Source organism: Grammomys surdaster, unplaced genomic scaffold (assembly GCF_004785775.1).
Source record: "Grammomys surdaster isolate TR1022 unplaced genomic scaffold, NIH_TR_1.0 130, whole genome shotgun sequence".
In the NCBI taxonomy this organism is placed as follows: Eukaryota; Metazoa; Chordata; class Mammalia; order Rodentia; family Muridae; genus Grammomys; species Grammomys surdaster.
This window is the reverse complement of record NW_021604588.1, coordinates 9,689,300-9,713,585: the sequence shown is the minus strand read 5'-3', so window position 1 is coordinate 9,713,585 and position 24,286 is coordinate 9,689,300. Positions and strand designations below refer to the sequence as shown.

Here is a 24,286-nt window from a genome sequence, read left to right as displayed (position 1 = left end):
GCCTCAAGTGCAGGGACTGGGTTACTAACCCACAGTCAAAATTTCTAACCCAGAATTGTTCCTGTCTAAAAGAACTGCAGGGACAAAAGTGAAAAAGAGACTGAACAAAAGGCGGTCCAGTGGCCCATCCAACTTGGGATCCATCTCATGGTGGGGAGTGAGGTGGGGGTCGGACACCAAGGCCTGATACTATTACTGATACTGTGACATGTTTACAGACAGGAGTCTGGCATGGCTGTCTTCTGAGAGGCCATACCAGCAACTGACTGAAACAGATGCAGATACTTACACTCAACCATTGTACTGACATTGGGGACCTCTATGGAGGAATGAGGGGAAGAAGCTGAAGGGAAGAATGACCCCATAGGAAGATCAGCAGTCTCAAAACCCCCGAACTCTTGGGAGATCCCAGAGACTGAGCAGGCAGCATACATGGGCTGGTCCAAGGCCCCCAGCATATATATAGCCAAGGACTGCCTAACCTGGCCTCAGTGGGAGAAGATGCCCCTAATCCTCTAAAGACTTGAGGCCCAAGGGAGGGAAAAGATCTGGTGTGTGTGTTGGGTGGGGGAGGGGAGGGTGCAGGGGCGGGGGAGCATCCTCTCTGAGACGGGGGAGGAGGAACTGGATGAAGAACCGATGGGGGGAGTACTGGGGGAAATGGCTGGAATATAAACAAACATAAATTAATTAAAAAGAAAAGAACGGGCTTCTAAGAGATAACAACAAAACATAACAAAATAACAGGACGAAACAAAACCCATCTCATCAAAGTTGAACAAGGCAAAACAACAGGAGAAGAGCACAAAAGGAGGAGCAACTTATTTTTTAAAAAAAAACAAAAACAACCCAAATATCATATATGATTGCTATGAAATATTCAATCAATTACCAAAATATTCATGAAGCCTCAAAGGTCAGAAATGCTCACAATAATTAAATTATAGCAACTGAATATAGACACACATCTCAGCTACACTGTACTCATACGTATTATATATGCATATACATGTGTGCGTGCATGTATGTGTGACATACACGTACACGCGCGCACACACACACACACACACACACACACACACACAGAGAAAAAACACACCAAACTATTAACAGTAACAATGTTGATAGAAAGCAGTTCTTACTTTTTGCAACAAGGTCGTGCTGTATAGTCCTCTGGCCTCAAACTCAGTACGTAACTCAGGGTGACTTAGAAAGCACAACTGTCCTGTCTCAGACTTCTGAGTGCTAACCTTCCAAATGTGTACCACCGTGCCTGGTTTAGGTAAATTTTTATTCCATTATAAAACATCTACAACACGGCACTTACCTTCACTGATAGCATGGGGCTTAATAATGCAACAGGTGCAATTGGTAAACTTAGCAGTGTTTGCTGGGCCACAGCCTCCACTTGAAGGAAAAAATAATTCCATTTCCTAAAGACAGAGGAAGATGAGGAAAAGAATTTGACACAAATGATCTCTTATCTAAAACTTGTAGACTATTTCTGGACATACACAATTACATTTAAAGTTTCATGACAAAGTCTTTGCTTCAAGTTTTCTAAATGTGAATTTATAAAAACTGAGTAACTTAGCTCTGCTTCCGCATTACGGTCAGAATAGCATGCAAAGAGTATAAACCGAAGCAATGCAACGTCACTGTGGGACCTCTATCATAAGCGACAATATCTCAACAAATTCTGAGGATTAGAAATAAGTATGAAGGTCCTACTTTCCCCAAAATAGTTTATAAATCTAGATATAAAGTTGAAAAATGAAAAATAAAATTAAAACAAGGATATCCCTACTGAGCAGAGACATTAATGTTTAGGAGTCTGAGAACTGCAGATAATTAACCATAATTTACAATAGTTCTATTATAAACCAAAATAAGCAATATATTATGGCTTGATTCACACAGTGGGTATTTGCTTTGCCAATGGCTCACTATACCAACAAGTCAGCAATCTGAATGAACCACAAAGACGTTCACATTAATCAGTTCTTTTAATAACTTAAATGCTGCCCTAAGCTTTTAGCATTATTCTGTCCATGATGTTCTCCATAAAAGCCTCTGTTCCACGCTCCAGCATCTGCCATTGAGCAAAGGGCTCTCCGAATATGCTCACCTCTACAAAGCTTTTCCCGACGTCCCCATCAGCACCATGTATCCGCCACAGCTGTGACTATTCACGGACTTGCTATCTACCACATTGTAAAACTGAAGAAAAGAACCAACTTGCAGAGCTTGCTAGCTTTCAAACACTAGAACAAAACCTGCCTCTAGGTAAGTATGTTCTTTTCACTAAATTTATATTGGAAAGATCAAACCTGCCATTCCGGAGGCTAGGCTAGTACAAGTCCCCATGGCCAATAGAACAAGTTCCAGGCCAGCTATGGCTACATAGTGAGACCTTGATTCAAATTTACAATTAAACAAAAACAAAAGATAACAGATATGTTAATATGCTATACTAATAAATTTTATATTTTATTAGACTACATTAGGAAATTAGAATAAATATAGAAAAATAGGCTTCATGGGAACATTTTCATAGAAGTGCACACACACTGTGATCTTATCTAGTCCCACGTTACTCTCTCTTACTTTTCCTTCTGTCCTCCTCCATCCTCTTCTCTAATGGTCTTCCTTCTACTTTTATGTGTAAATATTTTTAAAAACATAAGCAAGCAGGAGGAGGGGAATTTACTCAAATACTGTATATATTTAAGTGAACCTGTTAGCAGAACACTTAAAAATTAATGATTAGCTATTATTATTATTGACTATTAACCTGCTTTGTCACTATAAATTAATTTCTATAATTTTATATAAATAGATTCATACATTGGTATGCTATTTTTTCTAGCTTCTTTCACTCAACAAAAATACTCTGGGATTTCCTTCCTATAATACATTCTTTTCCCTTTCTTTTTTTTCTTTTTGACAAATCAGGTTCCATGGACGGCTACATGGTGGCTTGTTCATTCGTCCATCTGCTGGGTGCCTGTGATACTGCTAACATGGACTATTACAAATACTAAGCATCCAAACTTCTCACAGGAGAATTTTTAAGACCTAGATTTTTTTCTTTCTTTTTTAAAGAAAGAACTTTTTTGCTCTGAAATTTTTATTCCATGTCTGTATGTCTATCTGTGTCTGTGCAGTGTGTACACGCATGGGCAGAGGCCAGAGAACAACTTCCACCATTTGGGTTCCAGATAACACAGTAGGACACGGGGCTTTGCTACAAGTGGCTTTACCCACTGAGCCACCTTGCTGGCCCACGAGCTCGGGTTCTTGCTTCTTCATGTATGTATGCTGCATGTCCCAGGTTTAGTCACCTACGTAGCTCACACCACTGCTTGATCTGAATTACAAATAAACTACTCAGATGACACATTCTTTTGGAATATCTACTATAGATACATAAACTAGTATTCTTAATTGAATTAGATCATAAACTTAAGAAGCAACAAATGTCAGATTTTGAGAAAACTGCACTCAACAACTGTGACCAACAGGACTAATTTTAAAAGGAGGTGTGGCTTTGAAACACTACCTTATCCTAGGAAAATGTCACCAGTTGTTTCCCCACTACTCCATTAGATGTCCCAAACCTCCCAATGTCCTCAGAAGGAGGAACATTTTACTTTGACATAAAACAATTTCCCAAACAAAACAGAAGGAAAATATTTCTCAAAACAACTTACTCTGGCAGCAGACGCAAAAGTATCAGGGCCATGAGCTGCATTTCTTATGCCATCTGTCCCAAAGAGGGCTCGGATGCTTCCAGGGGCATCTGAACGTGCTAGCCCGGAGTTTGCAGGTCCCAGCAACCTCTTCCACTCAGATATGGCATCATCTCTTAAGATCTCCATGGCAATAACAGGCCCACTTGTGATAAACTGGATCAGTTCGCTGGGAAGCAGGGAAAAGCCCGAGTTACTTCTCTACTACAATCTAGGTATCTGCTAGACAATGAAGGTATGTTAGGACACCAGTAAGTTCCAGGACTAGCATGCTGTGATCTCCATTTCTGAGCACAGGGAAGTGTATGAATATGAGCAAATCTGCATGATCAGAGTGCCTTACAGTGACTGAGTTTGCTACAAAAACATTACAGATGATATGACAAGGTCACTTCTGTTTGCAAGGGGAGGGAACACTTGTTGAATTAGGATGATTTCGCCGACTTAAAATGCGTATCCTTGATCTGATCTTTCCCTACTACTCTAAGAAGGACAAAGGTGATTCCATTTTATTTTCCTATGATTTACCACAGCAGTCAGGTAGAATGTTAAAACAAAGTGACAAGCATGGAATTTCATACCATTCTCAAGAAGAACTTATTTAATTTTGTAGTGTGCAACTACTGGAATGCAGAGAGTGACAACTCTAAATCAATGTGATAAAAAGAATGTCAGCAGGCCTTCATAACCAGGCTTTGTTAGGAGGAAACCTGCCCTGGGTAATGACATCTAAGTGATGGACCAGACACACAGGCTTTCATTGAAGTTTATGTCTGAGTCCCAACTCCCTAGGAATGAAAACTGACACTTCATTTTATTTTTCTATTTCTTCATGTGCACACGATGGAACGATAAATTTAACTTGAAATAAGTGACATCCCAGCCTCTTACCATCTTAAGCAGAGGCAAAACTGAGAGAGGACAGGGCCTTCTCAGAGAAAGAAAAACATGTACAGGCATTCCAAGGCCTATTGCTTACGATTGCATTCCATATAGCTTCTGAGCCCTTCCTTAATCCCTCCAGTTCACTTAGAAGAACATGTCCAAGAAATAACATGTAGAAGGAAGTGTCTCTATTCAATATGCTAAGAGGACAAGACCTCCTCAAACTTCTGCTAGGCTTTAGCAGCCAAAACCAAAACAAGAGAAGGAAGGAGGGAAAGAATTTAATTATCTGAATATCAATATTATCCACAAATCAGAATCTAAGCCATAAAATAAGATCCAACCTCAAACCCTTTAATCTGGTATCCAATTACTACAGAATTCTCTAATATGAGTGTGGCATGTGACAGCTGAGGGAGCTACTGAGAAGATACTGATCATGACTGACTTCCAGTTACTGCATCTAGTCATTTGTGAAGTCTCAGGGCCTCAGAACCAGCTAATTCATTCCTTAAAACTTCTGTATATGAATTATATAGACAATATTAAACTAGGAGCTGTGATTTAGTATTATAAAGACATACAAAGAACCTAAAATAAAGAATAATTGCCAAAAACGTATATGATAATTCTAACAAAGTTTAGGAATATTTTACAATATATGATTAAGCCATAATACAACTATTTTATTATATAAACATTCCTTTTTAAAAAGTTAATCTTTTATATATGATATCAAATCAAATGTCGACCACAGCAGATTGGCTAAAATTTCATTTGTCTTTATTAGAAATTTGTCATTCCTTTGTCAAGGACAATGAGTATGCACATTATTCACTTTAATTACATCCAAAATACTTAGAATAGAGTTCAATTGCTAACATATACGATTAGCCATTTCCAAAGGAACAAAATACATGTCCTTATTTAGTTCTCTGCTTTGTCCGTCCAAGATAGCAAAATAAAGGCCTTAAAGACAACAAAACTGCCAACATAAAATATAATTACAAACATAATCTTTTAATTCAATGAAATATAAAAAGATGTTTCTTAAGACACAAAGTCACCCATTTGCTTCTGATTAAGGGTTAAAGTACTGAGTGGTGGGTATAATGTCTTATCTAATAAAAGTATAAAGAAAACAATTTTAGTCCCCAAGCTGGGCACCTACTTATAAAAAGGCCTTGAGTGATGGTCTACATGAAAGTCTGTTGCTTCTTTCCTATAAGATAATAAAAGTCAAAAGTTAAAATTTATGAAAATAGTTAGCTTATATTAATGAACTAAAATAAAGATTAAAACACACACATATGATCTGTATATAAACTAATTAATGTTTTTTCCACCAAATAGCATATTCCAAGTAATGGGCCTAGGTATGGTAAGATATAAAATTAGAGGAAGAGGATATTTTTACTGTTTTATTAATGTTACACTTCATCTGCTTTCCGTTTTACCAGCATCTCATTGTACCATAATACAATGTTAGCTATCAGATCAGAAGAGTGTCTGTTAACAAGTTACATAAAAAATAGACATCTTCTAATTCAAAAATTAGAATTAATTTTAAGCTTTAGAATTTATGCTACAACTTAGTTTTTTTTTTTTTTTTTTTATCACCTAGGGTCTCACTAGGAGGGAGCTCTACTGCTGAGCCAGCCATATCCCAAGCCCCTGCAGTTTTTAGTTTACTAGTTGTTGCTTAATTCTTAGTTAGATATCTTCAAGGAAAAGATCTACATATTTGTAATTTTTTATTGCTTGACAAATTATACATATTAAATATACATTTCCACTAAAAGTATATATACAGACAATTAAAAGATATTATAATCTAAACTGGAAGCTTAAAGATCTAAAACAAGCTTTCTTCTGCTCCACCAAAATCATAACTGTGCAGCTTTCTTATTGGGTTGAAAAGATTTTATACTATGTAACAACTATATATAAACTCCAATTAATTGTTTTAAATGTTAATTTATTTTAAATGTAGAGGGTTTATCCTGCATGTCTGTTTAGCACATGCACAAAGTTCCTGTTGTACTCCAGAGGAAAGCGTCAGATCCCCTAGTTACAGATGGTTGTCACCATGTGGGTGCTGGGAACTGAACTGGGGTCCTCTGGAAGAGCAGCCATCTCTTCAGTCCCTCAACTATTTTTTAAAATTGCAAATAAACTAAAAGTGTTCACTAGCAAAGCCCCACAACCTTTTAGACTTGCGAATTAATTTTGTATACAATGCTTTTAAGAGCTTATCCATGGCTAGGGAGGTCACAGACCACTGTGGGAAACCTATCATCATTCTTTAGCTAAACATGGTGTAAAACGGGTCTTCTATGCAACTGTTTGTACCCACAGACAAATGCTGCTCTCAAGAATCTTACTCATGTAAGCCTCTTCCCAGTGAACAGCAATCAATGCAAAGATTCAAGGATGCTCAAGGTACTGAGAGAAGGAGATAGTTAAGTACTCAGCCCTAACGCTGAGTGCTAAGCCTTAAACAAGATATTTATACCATCCCCTCTAAGGCTCAGGGACGATCATAGAAAGAGGGTAAGAGACGGAAGACTGGGAGTAAGGCTAAAAAATGTAATAACCTGCTGGGCTTCACACAGGCATAGCAGTCATGAACTCAGCTGCAGTGGCTGCCTACACCGGACCTGAGCAAGACTGGATGGATCAAGAGTAGCACAAATAATTTGTTACTAAGTATTGCATACTCTGCTCTACTTTTCTTCTGCTGGATGCTTCCCTCGTTGTTTACACTAGCATCATCCCTAAACAGTGCTAAGGTTGTCTGACATGACAGCTATGATGTCACTAAGTGATAAAGAATTCGCATCTCCATTGGGATGCTTTAAGACTACCATCATACACAGTCTATCATTGACCAAATGTTGGTATGTGATGCGTCACTTCATTTATTTCTGTCCTACCTTGAGTCAGACTCTGGCACTGAAGGGAGACATACTTCTTGTTCTTTGCTTAGCAGTGTGAACATTTGGTTACCATTCCCCTTTATCCTGTGATCACAATTATTTTGCGATAGAAAAGGCTTTTTAGGGTAAGTCTTCTTCTCATCAAATTCTTTAAGAACTATCTCATTAGGTTAGATGGTACTGCTTTTTGGAGAAGTAAACAAGCATACTGGAGTCACGTTAGGATGAGTAAAATGTAAGTACGCATCTCCAAACGCACCCCTTTTGGCAACCAGAACTAATAGATATCATTAGATGTTCACATCCTCTGTTGTCTTCATACCGTACACGCTCACACGGAAGAGACCGGGTCAAGACTGCTGTTATGAAAGCGGAAGGGGTATGGACGTCACCACAGTTAGATGAGGGCGAGGAATCTGGTTCTAGTGCTTCCAGCTCAGGCGATGTTTTAGCCGATTATCTATTGTCTGGCTTTTGTCGACATGATGTATCTGCCATCCAGGGAAAGGATTTTTGGTGTTGTTCTTGTTCTGAGGGCTTTTTGTTTGTTTGGTCTTTGTTTTTGTTTATTTAAAGACTAAAGGGAAAGATAAATGACATGATATAACTGAAGACGAGCGACATGCTAATTACCTTGTCAGCGTCATCATCCGGAGCTTGGTTATAGTAAATCCACTCTTGTTTATCATCTCAATGATTTCTCCGGCCTTTGACACTGCATCTGGTTTGATCAGGGCTAAAGTTCTGTAAAGAAATAAAAAATGGATTTGAAAGTAAAATCAGTCCTATAGTTTTTATTTAGGATTCCAAGCAGTCATTTCCTTCACAAACATATCAGACCATTGACATCCAAATTAAGAGTATAGGGAAGTGTGTTGAAGATGATATCTCTTAAAAACTTCACTATTTTTCATAAAAAAAATCAAAATTAGCTAAACCTTATTTTTAAAAAGCAAGAGGCTAGGTATAGTAGCACACCTTTTATCTAATTCTAGTACCTAGTGGGCAGAAAATGTAGTTCTCTCTTCTGAGTTTGAGGCCAGCCTGCTCTACATTGAGAGTTCCAGGCTAGCCAAGAATATATAGCAAGACTCTAATCTACAAAAAAACAAAAAACAAAAAAAATACAGTAAAATAAAATGAGAGGAAATGGTGGAGGAAGAGAAGAATATGGGTAGGAAAGAACACTTAAGTTATTTTTTTATTTTTAATTACATTTATTTAATTTTTGTGTGTGTGTGTGAGAGTGTGTGTGTGTGTGTGTGAGTGTGTGTGTGTGTGTGAGAGTGTGTGTGTGAGTGTGTGAGAGTGTGTGTGTGTGAGAGTGTGTGTGTGTGTGTGAGTGTGTGTGTATGTGTGTGTGTGTATTTATTTATGTGTGAGGGCATGAGCATTTTAAAGCCTGTGAATAGAACCCAAAAGACAATCAGTAAAGGTCAGCTTTCTTCTGTCATATGGATGTTGGGGCTATAACTCAGTCCTCTGTCTCAGTGGCAGGTGTCTTTATCTGTTGAGCTATCTCATCATGTGTGTGTGTGTATGTGTGTGTGTTTTAAATACCCAAATTAGAAAATGCAGGTGTTAATATATATCCTATATATTATAGGATATTTTTATATAGAGAACTAATCTGCAAGAAATTGCATTAAATATACTAGGAATTTAGTGTCTGTTCTCTAATAACTAAAACTTAATGCATGCCATGTTTTCAGTTCAGCAATGACCCGTAAGTTCTTATAAATTCTTTTATTGTGTCTCTTAGTCATGGCCAGGTTAAAACACAAAAGCCCAGATGTTCTCTCACCTAACAACACATGTGAGTCTCAAATGCCATGACAGCCTTTAAACATGAGACACGATTTCTTCCAAAGGCGCCACACTGAGCCTGCACTCAGTCTAGACAGTTCCCACAGACCCCTCCTTCCTTGCTCTGAAACAAGCATCCTACACATCAGGGGGCAGATTCAAGAGAAAACAATATGAAAACCAGTATGTTAAATTAACCTCACAACAGACAGTGAGAAACAGATTGGTCAGCCTTTCATTCACCAAAGCAGACAGGATGCAGATTTCTAGAAAGCAACCATCCTCTCAGAGCCGTGCCGATGAACATCTCTCAAATTCTCCAGGCTCTAAGCAAAACTGCAACAACCTTGTCTGTGAGAAGACAACTAGTAGTCTGCCATAAAACAACATCCTAGACGACAGTGTGGACCCTGTGCAAGGGGCATGTCAGTTCTGTGCAGTAGGCCTAAAGGGGTAAACATGATCATTTATGAAAATGTTTCAATATGTATTCGTGTTTGTTCTAAGTATATAACAATCCACTTTCAACAAGTTGTGACTTCTCTCATGTCCTCTTTGCAAGCATAAAGTATGTGCTCAGACTACAGTCTAAAGAGGGGTCCTTCTACTGAAAACTCTTAAAATGTGGGTAATACTTATTGAAGGAAAGGAAGGAAGGGAGAGAGACCTGGACAGACAAAGAGAGGAAGGAAAGAAGCAGGCAAAAAAGGAATCTTGCTATAACCTTGAATTTTCAACTCTCCTGTTTCTGCTTCCTGAGGGTTAGATATACAGACATGTTCTACCATGCCAAGCACCTTTAAGATAAAATTCTTAAGGTTGAAATGAGTTGACTAGCTAGTAAACAGCTGTCAAGAAAGTCTAAAATATGGAGTCTCAGGAAAGGTAAGAATCAAAGTTGCTTTTGACTTGCTAACATGGCCTCTGGCAATCTGAATTTTAATATGTTCTGCAGTACTTGAGGAAGAAATAGATTTTAACAGATGATAAACCCTAAAATAATTTGGGACCAAATTCTACAACTTCAGGGTAAGCCAGAAGGCACACGTTCACATCACAGATTCAGAACTAAAAAAGAATGTTTAACTGCAGTTTTAAATTGTGTGTGTGTGTGTGTGTGTGTGTGTGTGTGTGTGTGTATACTGGTGTGTGCACATGTGCAAGCACCTCATGGCATACATCTGAAGATCAGAGAACAATCTGAGAGGCTAAGTTATTTCCTTTCACCATAGGGGTCCCAGGAATCAAGTTTAAGTCATAAGCCTTGGCAGCTGGCACCTTTCTCTATTGAGCCAACTTCTCAGCCTCGAACTTGGATAATGCTCACACAAACCGGCCATTCCTCTAGGAAACAGATAGAAGCAAACAGTTTCTCCTCAGGAGCTAAGGAAGCTTATTCTGTCCCTCAAGTAATTCAGCATAAAAACACAGCACATCCATCTTTCACATTTGTGCAGTTCTCCCACACACACACACACAATAATCACAACATACAGATAATACGAGAGCGAGCGAGCAAGAGAGAGTGAGAGAGGGAGGGAGGGAGGGAGGGAGGGAGGGAGGGAGGGAGGGAGGGAGAGAGAGAGAGAGAGAGAGAGAGAGAGAGAGAGAGAGAGAGCGCACACCAACATAAGGAAGAAGCAGAAGAGACACCAAAGAAGAGATAAGGACCTATAAATCTATAAATACTTCAGATTCTGGCACTATAAGTCTTGAAACAATTTAGAGGAGAAATGGAGACTAGATAAACTGAAAAGATCATTAGAAGATAACAAGAGCTGATAAATGAAGACGTTGCTGGGGAAGGTAAGTTGATAACATATGACCTCTGGCTGGATATGGGGTTACAATGAAGATGGGCTCAGTAAGTCCTGAACCGCCTACATCTGTGAGTGTGTGGAGGCTGAGAAATCACAAGGATATTCAGAAAAAGAGAATTCTATCTTGAATTTGTTAATTGTTAAAGACCTGTGAAAAATCCAGGTGGAAATGTACAGGAAACAGATGAACATATGGTTTTGCAGCTGAGGTGGAATGTAATGTGGACGGAAACATGCAGTTGCACCATAGACATGAACAGAATCTCTTGGTATTCAACAGGAGAAGTGAGGGCCCAGAGACAGGACTGTATTAATGATGAGTATCTGTGTTCAACAAACATGTGTCATTATTTGGATGTACTTAAACAGTCAAAAGAGATTCAGGTCTTTCTTCTCGCCCCCAGAAAGACATCTATAAACATCTTTTAAGCACAGATACCACCTTAAACGGAACTTGGAATTCTTATACTCTTTTTCAGGGCAATGGACACATAAAATCAGGTCAAATTCCTAGACTCAGAGGTTTATTTAAATCACCCAAATGGCTATTATTTATTATCCATTTGCAAGTAGAAATTAATCAGAAAAGAAAATGGTGAAATAATTTGTCAGTGGACTATAAACTACTACATGCATTAACATTAACTATATTTACAAAGGCCCAATACTTCAAATATTTATTAGTCCCTGTGGTGGTTTGAATAGGTATGGGGACCATAGACTCATGTGTTTGAATGCTTGGCATATGGAACGTAGCACTATTAGGAGGTATGGTCTTGTTGGAGGAAGTGTGTCACTATGGGGGTGGGCTTTGAGGTCTCTTATGCTTAAGCTTTATCTAGTGTGGAGTATAGTCACCTTCTGCTGCCTGGGGATCAAGATGTAGAACTCTCAGCTCCCTCTCCAGCACCATGTCTGCCTGGACGCTAGCAAGCTTCCTACCATGATGATGACAATGGACTAAATAAACCTCAGAAACGGCAAACCAACCCAATTAAATGTTTTCCTTTATAAGAGTTGTCTTGGTCATGGTGTCTGTTCACAGCAATAAAATCCTAAGACAGAAGTTGGTACCAGGAGTGGGGTATTGCTGTGACAGACCTGACCATGTTTTGGGAAGACCATGAAAGAACTTTGGGACTTGGGGCTAGAAAAGCCATTGAGTGTCAAGACCTCAATGGGATGCTCTGTAGGAGCTTGGAAGAAAAGACTGTTGAGAGCAGTGCAGAAGCCAGAGACCTGGCTTGTGACATTGCAGAGGGAAGACAAAAGGTTCTATCGGGACCATCTGCTATTTTGATTTAAGATTCTGTGGTTCTTGTTAGCTGGGGCTGAAGAATCAGCTGTGATTAATAAGAGACTAGAATCACTCAAATGAAACCTTTGTGATATTGGGACAATTATTGATGCTGTTTAGCTAGAGCTAAGAAATTAGCGGTGGTTAAGAAGAGACCAGCATCAGTAAGGAGAAATCTTCTGGAAAGTGTTCCCTGAGAATCAGCACAGAGAATCTGCGTTCCAGAGGTGGCCACAGTTGTACCTCCCAGTGTCAGCTGCACTTGGTAATGTATAAGAGTCAACCAGGTGATACTGGTTTTGAAGCCATGAAGGGGACATGGAGAGAAGCTGATGCTTGCCCTGTGAAAGGCCTTGAGAGGTCATTGGTGAAGGTGCAGCCTCAGTTGCAGCTGACAGCCTAGGACTGAAGGGGTCATGCAAAGGATTTGAGGCTTGGCACCATGAAGAGAGCCTATGAGAGGCTATTGGTGAAAGAGCAGCCTGGTTGGAGGAGAAGATCCCAGCAGTTTTGGTGATGCCAGTTCCATGGGATGACCACTAAGAACAGCGGTTGCACTGGAGTGGAGCCAGCCTAGAAGACAAAGCTCTGTGTGCTACTAGCGAGAGCAGTTAGAGAAGTAGCCCAGGCCCTTTGGAGGAGTCTAGAAGATTGTGAGTAGGTCCCAGGTATTTATTAGACGGCTGGAATTTGATTTTGATTTGATTGTGACTGTGCCCTGATTTTCTCCTCCTGAAATTATTTTATTGGAGACTATAATTAAGGGACTTTAAATTTTAAAAGACACTGGATTTTAAGAGATTAGCTATTTTAAAGGGACTGAAATTTTAATGTTTCAATATGTAAAGACTGTGGGACCTTTAAAGTTAGAGATCTTGAGAGTGACTAAGAAAGGAAGGGTTGTGACTTACTTGGAATGTCTTTGTGTGTCAAGTTGACAAGGGATTAGTTGGACTGGCTGATTTTATGTGTCAACTTGACACAAGTTAGAGTCATCAGAGAGGAAGGAGCCTTAGTTGAGTAAATGCCCCCATGAGATCCACTGTAAGGCATTTTCTCAATTAGTGATCTGTGGGGGAAGGTCCCAGCCCATGGTGAGTGATGCCATCCCTGGACTGGTGGTCCTGGGTTCTATTAGAAAGCAGATTGAGCAAGCCATGGGAAACAAGCCAGTAAGCAGCACCTCTCCATGGCCTCTGCATCAGCTCCTGCCTCCAGGATCCTGCCCTGTGTGAGTTCCTGTCCTGACTTCCTTCAGTGATGAAAAGTAATATGGAAGTGTAAGCCAAATAAACCCTTTCCTCCCCTGCCTGCTCTTTGATCATGGAGTTCCTGGCCTGTTCCTCATGGCTTGCTCAGCCTGTTTTTCATCAGCACAGGTGGCACCACCCACAGTGAGCTTGACCCTCCCACATGGATAACTAATTGAGAAAATGCTTTACAGTCCTGTCTACAACTTGATCTTAAGAACCCATTTTCTTAACTGAAGTTCCCTCCTCTCAGATGACTTCATATAAAGTTTGTATAAAACTAGCCAGGACACTGGCGTATATCACTCACTGTCCACAAGGAATGGAAGCCATAGATATTGACTACTCATACAAGGGATTACAGAGGCTGGAGATACGGCTCAGTTGGTGACATGCTTGCCACACAAGTGTGAGAGCCTGAGTTTTGGAACCCATGCTAAAAACTGAGCATGGCTGTAGAAATAATGTTACTGTGCTCTGTGGAAACACGATCCCTGTTTTACTCAAATGCTGATTTCTGTGCCCCCATCTGCAACTGCAGTCCTTTCTCCAAGAATCTCCTGCTTCAATGTTGTGTAAACAATGCCCTCCAATTATTCTCTGATTGGTCAATAAAAAAGCTAATTAGCCAATAACTGATTAGGGGAGAGAATAGGGATGGACTTCCTCCCAGCCAGGGGAGCAAGGAAGGAGAGAGTGGAATAGTGAATTTGCCATGTGGCAAGAGTGGGTGGAAATTAACATGGCACTTGCAACGTGTAAAGAGATTTGCCCAGTGTTGCAGAAGACACAGAAATGAATAAGACAGAATGAGAAGAATCATCCCCAGCTCCTATCCAGTCTCCCGTGTTTAAATTCTCATGTCCTTCTATTTTTCAGGTATTAAAATTTATCTTAGTTATTGCGCAGAGCAATGAGCTTCACTGTTCCATTTTCATAGTGTACATCGTTGAACTTCGCTCATCCACCAGCCTTCCCCACTCCCAGCCTCTCCCACCTCTTGTCAGTCCCCTTTCAGATGAGCTTCTGTCCAGCCTGCCCCCAGCCCCTCCTGCCAGGGAGCTGCCACAGTGGGGCAGTGTGCTACCCCCTCCTTCCCACTGGCTTGTCGTTTTTGTTTGCCCACACTTTATAGCTGACATAATTTTCTTTGAGAAAATTTGTTTTTTTTTTAGCTAGTATATAAAATAATGTGATTCATGGTGACATTTTTGTTATAGTCTGTTATTTTCACACCCCACCCCCCTCCCCAATCCTGACTCATTTGTTAGTCCCTTTCCCATCCCCCAATAATCTGTCAGCTTTTATGACATGTATATTTCATTACAGTTTTTCATTCCCCAACTCCCCACTCGCTTTAGACTTCTCTCCTTCATGGTCCCCTTTCTACACTTTCTATCTATCTATCTATCTGTCTGTCTGTCTGTCTGTCTACCTACCTACCTATCTATCTACCTATCTATCCACCCACCCACCTATCCATTATCCATATTCCACATATTTAAAAAAAAAAAACACTTGATATGTATCAGTAGTTTGGCTTCTTTCACTTAACATAGTGATCTCCAGTTCTATCCACTTTCTTGCAGTGTTAGAATTTCACTCTCTAGTAGAATAAATTTCCCCAGAGCACGCTAATTCTTGCTTTGTGGTTTCTGGTGTTCTCCTGGTCTCTCTCTCCTTGGAGCAGGGTCTATTCTCTGTTATCTTGTCTTATCTCCTCTGCTACATCGCCCTGAGGCAGCTTCTCATCATCATCATCTCACCCGAAGTTTCTAGACCTTCCATTCTTAACTTGAACTGTCTTTGAGCTTTATTATTTAATTTTTTTTGAGACAGGGTCACATGTAACCCAAGCTGTCCTCAGACTCCATATGTAAACTAATATGACCCTGAACTTCTGATCGTCCTGCCTCCACTTCCCAAGTGCCGGCATGACAGATATGTGCCTCCACTTCTAGTTTTATGCAGGGCTGGGGCTCAAACCCAGGCCTTCAGGGCTTCATCTGTGCTAGACAAACACTGTACCAACTGAGCTGCTTCCCAGCATGCATTACTCCATTCCTATTAATCAAGTACACTCCCTATTTCTTCTTCATATCTATTGTTACCAGAATAATTCAGATCATTACTTTAGCAATTAAACTGTTATAAGTTTTAGCCACCAACTTACTCAAGCAGGATACTAGACAGTTGTTCTCACTTAAGACAGAACCTCTCACCTTTGTACCTTTATACTCTCTCCTTTAGCACTGTTCCCCAGTTCATCTAATTGGGTAATAATTCAGTTCAGTTTTACCAAAACTGAACAAACCCACAAAGCCTTCAGTTTTACAAAAACTAACTTGATCGTCTCCTGGGTTTACGGTGATTCCTGCATCATTACATCTCCTCCCCCTTATCCTTAGGAAGAAAACCTCATGCTCAAATAGTCTTAGGTTTTAGTGAGAAATATAAAAACAGATAGAAAGTGTAAGAGCTTTATCTCTGCCACCCACACATCCAAACAGTCACCTCCTAAGACTCAGATATTCTAGTCAGGAACAAGTCCTAGAATCAGCACCTAAATACATTTTTTTTAGATGTTACAAAATTATATTGGGTCACAGGAAAAACTATGTTGTGAAAACCTGATTGAGGAGAGGAAATGAGAAGTTAGTGGACAAAGTCACCGGCAACGTTTCCATGGAAAAAGATGGCACGACTGCTCTTACTTCTCCTTCCTGCTGCCCAGCTGGCGGGCTGTGTACTGGTCCCCATAGTCAATCAACACCAGCTGTCGAGAAAACACATTGACTTTGTTGCCTATAAATAAATCTTCCAAGCGCAGGTCCTCATACTTGGTCCGCTTTAAGAAGGTGCGACGATTCTTTACATCATGCTAGAAGCAAACACAGTAAGAATACTTATGAAGACAGTATGCCTTACAGAGAACAGAAACAATTTCCAACTTATGTTACAAAAGTCAGCTATATCCTATTACCTTTTAACTACACGTATAAATTATATTTTATACTGCAAATATTTCCAAATCCAATGTGGTGATAAAGGTTTGTAATGAAAGTATGTATTTTAAAATATCTTGGGTAGACCTATACTAGCTAAGTTATTTCAGTAACTCAGCATCTATGAACGACAGAGACAGAGTCTCGTATTTATTTTTACATACACTAAAAACTTCGATTTCCTTTAAGCGATGTGTATTGATGTATGTCTCCCTCACTAAAACCTTCTATTTTCTTTAAGTGATGTGTATTTATGTATGTCTCCCTCTCTGTGGGCATGTACACGTGAGTGCAGGTGCAGAAGACAGTGTTGGCTTGCCAGCAGCTGGAGTTACAGTTGCTGTGAGCTGCTCAGTGTAGGTGCTGGGCACCAAACTTGGGACCTACAAGAGCAGCCAGCACTCTTAACTGAGCCTTCTCTAGGCCTTCCATCCCCAAATAGGCTGGCTTTTTAAAAGCGATTACCAATCAACGGATGCAAAAAAGGGACCCTTTTAGAGCCTCTTAAATTTGACTTTTTATACAGATAGCAACTTGTAACAATAATTTTATGACTCTAATAACCATTTATCTATAACCACTTATCAAATATTAATCCAAAACACCAGTAGGACACTACTTCATTTTGGGGTCTCTCTCTATACATATCTATCTCCTTCTAGATGTGTGTGTCATATGCATGATCACACATGTGTGCATACATAGGTATGCATCCCTACATACATATATGAGAGAGCCATAGGAGGTTGTCTGATGTCTTCCTAGGTCATGTCCCACCTTATTCTCCTGACACAGGCTCTCTCACTGAGCCTGACATTTGCTTTGAGTTAGGCCAGCTGGCCAGAGAGCTCCAGGGAGTTCCTGTCTCTGTTCTCACAGGGAACAAGGCCCAGCTATTACACAGGTAGGTGCTTAAGAGTCAAGCTCAGAACTCCACACTTTTGCAGCCAGTATTATTACCAGCTAAGAGATCTCTCTAGGCCTGTTTGTCTGGGGACAAGGTTTTGCTATACAGCTCAGGCTAACTTCTAACTTGTGAATTCTGCCTCAGCCTCCTAAGTGTTGAAATTATAGTCAAATGTCACCAAGCTTAACCTGTTCTTATATTTTTAATATAAACTCTTGGAAAAATACTTTGGTTAGAAATTTGCAAGAAGCCTGGTGTGAAGGTGCACACTGATAACCCCAGCTGAGATTAGACCAGATTGTAAGTGAGCTGCCAGTCTGGATTATGTGTAAAAATCTGTCTACCACGTAACTCAGTAAAAATACCAGCACAAAGTTATCTTCCTGTAATGGCACATTACTGAGCACCAAGAAAAAGAAATCCAATAAGACACATCTACAGATAGTGGCTGGTTCCTCCCAGGGCTCTGTGCATTAGCGTTATCCTGCAGGCTGGTCACTGTGTGCATGGGGTCTTTACGTGTTTCTTGTATTTTTCTTTGGGTTTTTTTTTCTGTTTGTTTTGTCATATTCTGGTTTGTTTTTATTTTATTATTTTTAGATGCCTATTTGTATTCTAATGAAAGAGAGAAAAAAAGGATGTAGTGGAGAAGATCCAGAAGGAGTTTGGAAAGGGGAAACTGGAATCGAAATCTATTGTATGGAAAAAAATATATTTTTAATAAAAAAAAAAATACATCTTCATATGGAATTTCAAAATCAACCATACAAAGGCAACGTTATTGTTCTTCCCATCCCACAGGAAATAGTTTTGCTAACTTTTAAGCAAGCAAAGGTTATTTATCAGTGTGCGAGCTCCCGTGTATGAGAGGACTTCAGTCACAGGCATGGAAGCCGAAGGTGAACTTCCGGTCTTGTTCTCAGGAGCTGTCCACCTTTCTTGCATTTGTTTGCTCTGTTTTGCTTTGTTTGGGGGAGTTCTTTTGGTTTGGTTTGGTTTTCAGACAAGGTCTTTCAATGTAGCCCAGCCTGGCCTAGAGCTTACTATATACTTTTGGTTTTGTTTTACTTTGCCTTTTTTCTTTTTTGAGACAAGGTTTCTCTGTATAGCCCTGGCTGTCCTGGAACTTCCTTTGTAGACCAGGCTGGCCTCAAATTTAGAGATCCACCAGCCTTTGCCTCCTGAATACCAGATTAAAGATGTGTACCACCACACCTGGCTCACCTTGTAATCTGAGACAGGACCTACCACTGAACCCGTGCTTACCCGGGGCTTACCCATTCAGCTAGACCATCTAGCTAGCAAGTCCAAGGCCTCTATTTCCACAGTGCTACGATTACAAGCAGACACCAGCATGCCTGACTTTTTACCTGGCTGCTGAGGACCAGGTTCTCATGCTTCCGTAGCATGCACTTTACTGACTGAGCCATCTTTCTAGCCCTCATTTACCATTTCAACAGATCCATCGACGGGGTAAAACAGAAGCTCATAACGTCGGAGCAGTGAAGCATTTGGATCATACCACTCTGCAATGAAAGCAAACCGCTCACTCTGATTCTGTGAAGTAAAACACAAAATTTTTATCACTATCGTTTAAGCATTCTTGTGTAAGTCATACAAAATAAGGATTTCCAAATATTTACACAAACAAAATCTTTGCTATTATACTCAATTATTCTTTTCTTAGAAATTTGTCCTGCTAGCTTCTGATTAAATACACTTACATATTTCAAAGGAGAATTTAATCATCTCTTCAAGGCAATTCAATGTTCTCAATTCATTCAGCAGTCTTTGGAACATGAGCTCCTGACCTGACTACTTTAACAATTCATAGTTGGTCTGAAGTCAAGTTTACTTCAAAATTATCAACAAGCTACTAGGAGACTCCATTGCTAGAAGTTTTAATATCTTAAACTTGGGTGTTTAGCAAGTGTAGACTATTGCACTAATGTGTAAACGTCTCTTCTCTCAGTAATTTCATAGCAGGATCATTTTGTAAAAACAGCAGGGGAAAGCGTACACCTCTGTGAAACAGATGCGAGACAGGCCTCTGTTCATTCCTCTCTGATAAGTAAGCACCAGAGAGAGAAACCCACAAGATGACTTCCACTGTTTCCAAAAGGTTCAAACACTCCTGAGTTCTCAGGTATGAACTCTTGGAGTTTTGACCTAGAGTTTACAATAGAAACTACAGGCAGAGAGGTATCCTGTGTGTCATTGGTAAAATGTAGCCAGTTTCTTCTATAACCATGACTTGCCTCAGCAAAACACACACACACACACACACACACACACACACACACTAACAATCAAGGAATTGCTACTCACAGATGCAGAAAAACAATTCCCAAGTCACACATACTGTTTCCTTCATGAGGTAAGGAGGTATTCAAACTTGGCTTACAATCTATACCTGATTTCCTTCTGTAGGGCACACATTGTCCCTTCTTGGGTCTTGTATGTATTTGAGGATATCTAGGGACAAGTTGGGCTTCACTAAAGGTTCGCATGTCCCTTGCAAACATGTTTTTGAAAGTTAATTTCCGCTGTGACAGGAGTAAATGTTAGGAACTTTAAGAGACGTTCACAGGTTGCATATTTAATTAACTAATAACTTGGTGCTGCATTGGAAGTGAGTTATTACAAAAGGAAGACCCCCCCAAAAAAAAGAAAAAGAAAAAAAAAGCCGGGCGGTGGTGGCGCATGCCTTTAATCCCAGCACTTGGGAGGCAGAGGCAGGTAGATTTCTGAGTTTGAGGCCAGCCTGCTCTACAGAGTGAGTTCCAGGACAGCCAGGACTATACAGAGAAACCCTGTCTTGGGGAAAAAAAAAAAACCCACTCATTCTCTATAGCTGTCCACAAAGATGCCTGTGGCACATTCCTTGAAATCTCAACCCCCAGAACAATGAGCCAAATGTATTTCCTTTTTAAGTTACCCAGTCTCACATATTCTGTTAAAACAACAGATATTCAGAGAGCTTGATCTCTGTCTGTCTTCTGTCACACACACACTCCCAGACCATACTCATTTTCAAAATGTTTAAAATTTTACTTTTCAATTTTATTGAGCCATGTCTATCAAAAAACAAAACATGATTTCTCATTTTCTAAGTGATATCAATGTTTGGCTTGATTTTGTTCAAACCCTTCCTTTCATAGATAGAGAAATTGAGTTCCAGATGATACACATGACTAGCATGACATCACAAAGCTTGTCATGTGACTGAGCCAAACCCAGAAGCTGCAATTTGCATTCTCCAATCTGGCCTTGCAGGTGAACTCCAGGAGAAACTGACTCTCATAGGACTCAAGGATAGCCACCTTGAGTTAGTTCCATAATGTGCCCAATGGTTACAGGGATAATCTCATTCCATCTTCACTGAACATTTCAGTTTCTCTCAGAAATACTTTATAGAGAATATTCAAACATTACATTATATTTAAAAAATTCTGTTTTTAAAAAATTGTTTTGATTTTGGTAGTGGTGAGATTAAATTCAGGCTCACTCACTAGCTAAGCCCAAGACTGTTTCTTAAAGAGGCTACATCAGAAGCAGGGTGGACACGGAACACTGTGCTCCCACATAACACCGTCTCTTCATTAGTCAGAGCAGCTGGGATTACTCAAGCACCATGAGGAGGCCTGTTGATGTTCCCTCACAGAAGGAGAATGGGAGGAGGGACATCAGATCTTCATCTGAGATTCCAGCTACTTCCTGAGCACCCCCCCTCCCAGTTGTATATAATTATGCTCCGTGAGCATAAGACCCTGGGAGGCTGTGGGCTGCAGTCACACATAGCAGCAGGTAAACTGAAGGAGGCTCTGTCCATGCATCTGGGGGACACTCAGACAATCATAGATATTCTGTCTAATAATTGGGTAGCAATTTTCTTTTTAAATTGTATAATTCCATTGGTTATGTAATGATTTGTTTTATACTTTGAACTTTCAAAATAGGCAAGGCATTTCATATTGAAAAAAATCATTAATAACACTAACCAATATGAAACTCCAATGAACAAATTATAGCTATGAGAAATTAACTACTGTGTTTTGGCTTTGCACAAAAATCAACGGTGTTATGAAAACGCAAAGCCTTCACATTCACATAGTTAATGTAATTTTTGTTTATGGATTTTAAATTGAAATATACTGTTTAGAGACAGGGCCTCATATAGCTTAAGTCATATAGCCAAGAGTGGGACTGCTGACAGTTTCTGCCACTAGCTTTTAAGTGCCGGAGTTACACAAAGATGCCACCAGGCCCAGCATAAACGTTAAGGTCATATTATATACTACACTTATTATCTGTGTATTTGCCTAAAACAGAGAGCCTAATGGTACACAGCTACTCTAAAACTAAAAAACTATTACAACTAGGTTTGCAGGGTCAAACAGGAACCTAAGAACTCTATCAAGGCTTATGACAAAATGACTTATATTTTATTTAAAAGGAATAAATATGTACAGCATTTCAGTCCAAGGATTTCTGGTATCAAACATAAAGCAAGCAAAATTCTTTTCAAATAAACTGCTGGATTTTCCATTTAATGGCTCACTAGTGAAGTAAAATCTTAAGGAACTGCTGCATTACAAATTATCTATTTTTATAATTTTTAAATTAAACATTACATCATTCTTCTTCCTCCAACAGCTCCCAATAGCTCTCAAATTGTATCCTTTTTCCTTTCATTATTCTTGTTACGTATGTACATCTATGATAAACACAAGCTGCCAAGGTCACTCAAGTGTTACTGTCTCTATACGATTTTCGGGTTGACCACTTGGCATTGGATAAGCAATTAGGGGGCTCATCCCCGTGGAAGATTAATTCCGTCTCTTGAGTTAGCCATTATAAATTACAACATTTCTCAAGACAAGCTGTGTTACTACACTTTTCTGATGTAACAAAACCCCTAATTAAAATTCCTTATGCTTTCCCAGGACCCAATATTCCGGTGAAGCCTCAAGAGAGCAGAGTAAAATTCAAAATAAGGAGTAAGTCTAGCAACATACTGACAGCATCACTCTTAGGGGCCAAAACCTCATAAATGCAATCAAAGGAGGACGAACCCGAGTGAGGGGAGGAGGGAGGATATTATTGTTTTGGGATGAGGGTACCAACTACCAGTACCTTTAATAAACCAGTGAGGTCTACTGCTTATACTTGGTTGCTTTTATTAGGATACTTAGTGCTCTATAAACTATTATTATGTTAGCAAATCTCTTAAAATCTTATTTATTTCTCCAAGGGATTAGAATCAAATATTATATTAAGTGTGGGGGTGGAGGTAGAATGAAATCAGCTAACACTATAGCAGTTGTTTCTATATGTATGCAGCTAATAATCATCAAAACATACACACAGTTTCCGCTTCTCCCTACATTCTACCTACGTGAAAACAGGTTCAATCTTTACTGGGTCAAACAGCTGGTCATAGCCAGATTCAGACTTTCAAACAAAGTTGTGTCTGATGCCAAAAATCAGTATTTTGTCCAGATACCAAAAGCCCTGAATCAAAAAGAGGAAAAGGAAAACAGAGTGAAGAGTTCTGATGGGCCAACAGAGGAATGGGGAAGGGGAAGAAGAGCCTGCCTACGCGGTGCTCAGGAGAAAACAGGATACAGCTGTAAGAAGAGATGAGCCGTCACTAAGTGTGGACCATCGGCTGGGCCTCCATCCTAGGAAGAGCGGCTCAGATCTGTTCTTACTTTCAATGTTTCTGCAAACGTTATTTAAGATACAAAAAGAAATCTGAATCTACACACTACCTGCTCTATCAGGAGTGATGATACAAGCCTTTAATCCCAGCAGTTAGGAGGCATGGAGATCTGTGGGTTACAAGCTACCTTTGGCTACAAAGCCAAGTTCCAAGAGGCCATGCAATCACACCTTGTCTCAGAAAGCAAGACAGAAAACAAGTAAACAAACAAATAAAAGCCCATGACTATGGTGTTCATTGTGGCATCATTTACAACAGCCAAGAGACAGAATCAGTCTAGTGTCCCTCAACCAATAAATCAATAAACTTAATGAAGTATGAATACACATGAAGTTTTACTCATAGAGAAGAGTAAAATTATGTTGCTTGCTGGGTGAGATTGGAGACCATCACATAACAGCAAACAAGCCAGAACCAGAAAAACAAACATTGCATTTTTTTTCATTCTTATGTGGAACTTAGATCTCTCTCTCTCTCTCTCTCTCTCTCTCTCTCTCTGTAGAAAAGGAACTATTTAGAAACTGAAAGAACAGGAAGGCAAAAAGAAAGACAGAAAAAGACAATGGGGAATAAATTAGTTAAAGGACATGATGTGTTTGATAAAACAAAAGGCCTTACGAAGGACATCATTGCCTAAGTTTGATTCAAAATTATATGAAGCCAGCAAGTGAAACTTAGTTCACGGGATAAAAAGGCATCCAAAAAAAGAGCAAAAAAATACAAACAGTGTGCAGCAAAGTGTAGCAATGTAGATTCAAAACTACAGCAGATGTTTGGAAATGTCTTCATTTCATCTTGAAGAATTTACTGACACAGAATCCTAGGACATAGCTCTAATAGTTACTGTGGAATGTATCCAGAGGAACAATACTTGGGAATTTTTGTCCTTAAACTAGTAAC

General features: G+C 39.6%; 1 protein-coding gene across 3 annotated transcripts in view; it reads right to left on the bottom strand.

Annotated features, from left to right (window-relative positions):
- The window catches only part of Nme7 (NME/NM23 family member 7), a 137,737-nt gene that overhangs the window by 96,432 nt on the left and 17,019 nt on the right, over positions 1-24,286 (bottom strand). For all 3 annotated transcript variants that reach the window (XM_028758621.1, XM_028758627.1, XM_028758634.1), the window contains exons 4-9: positions 19,111-19,218; positions 16,464-16,630; positions 8,210-8,320; positions 5,809-5,859; positions 3,714-3,921; positions 1,328-1,433 (exon numbers count right to left, since the gene is read on the bottom strand). In XM_028758621.1, coding sequence (XP_028614454.1) covers positions 1,328-1,433; positions 3,714-3,921; positions 5,809-5,859; positions 8,210-8,320; positions 16,464-16,630; positions 19,111-19,218 — 751 coding nt within the window. The remainder of the gene's footprint in view (positions 1-1,327; positions 1,434-3,713; positions 3,922-5,808; positions 5,860-8,209; positions 8,321-16,463; positions 16,631-19,110; positions 19,219-24,286) is intronic.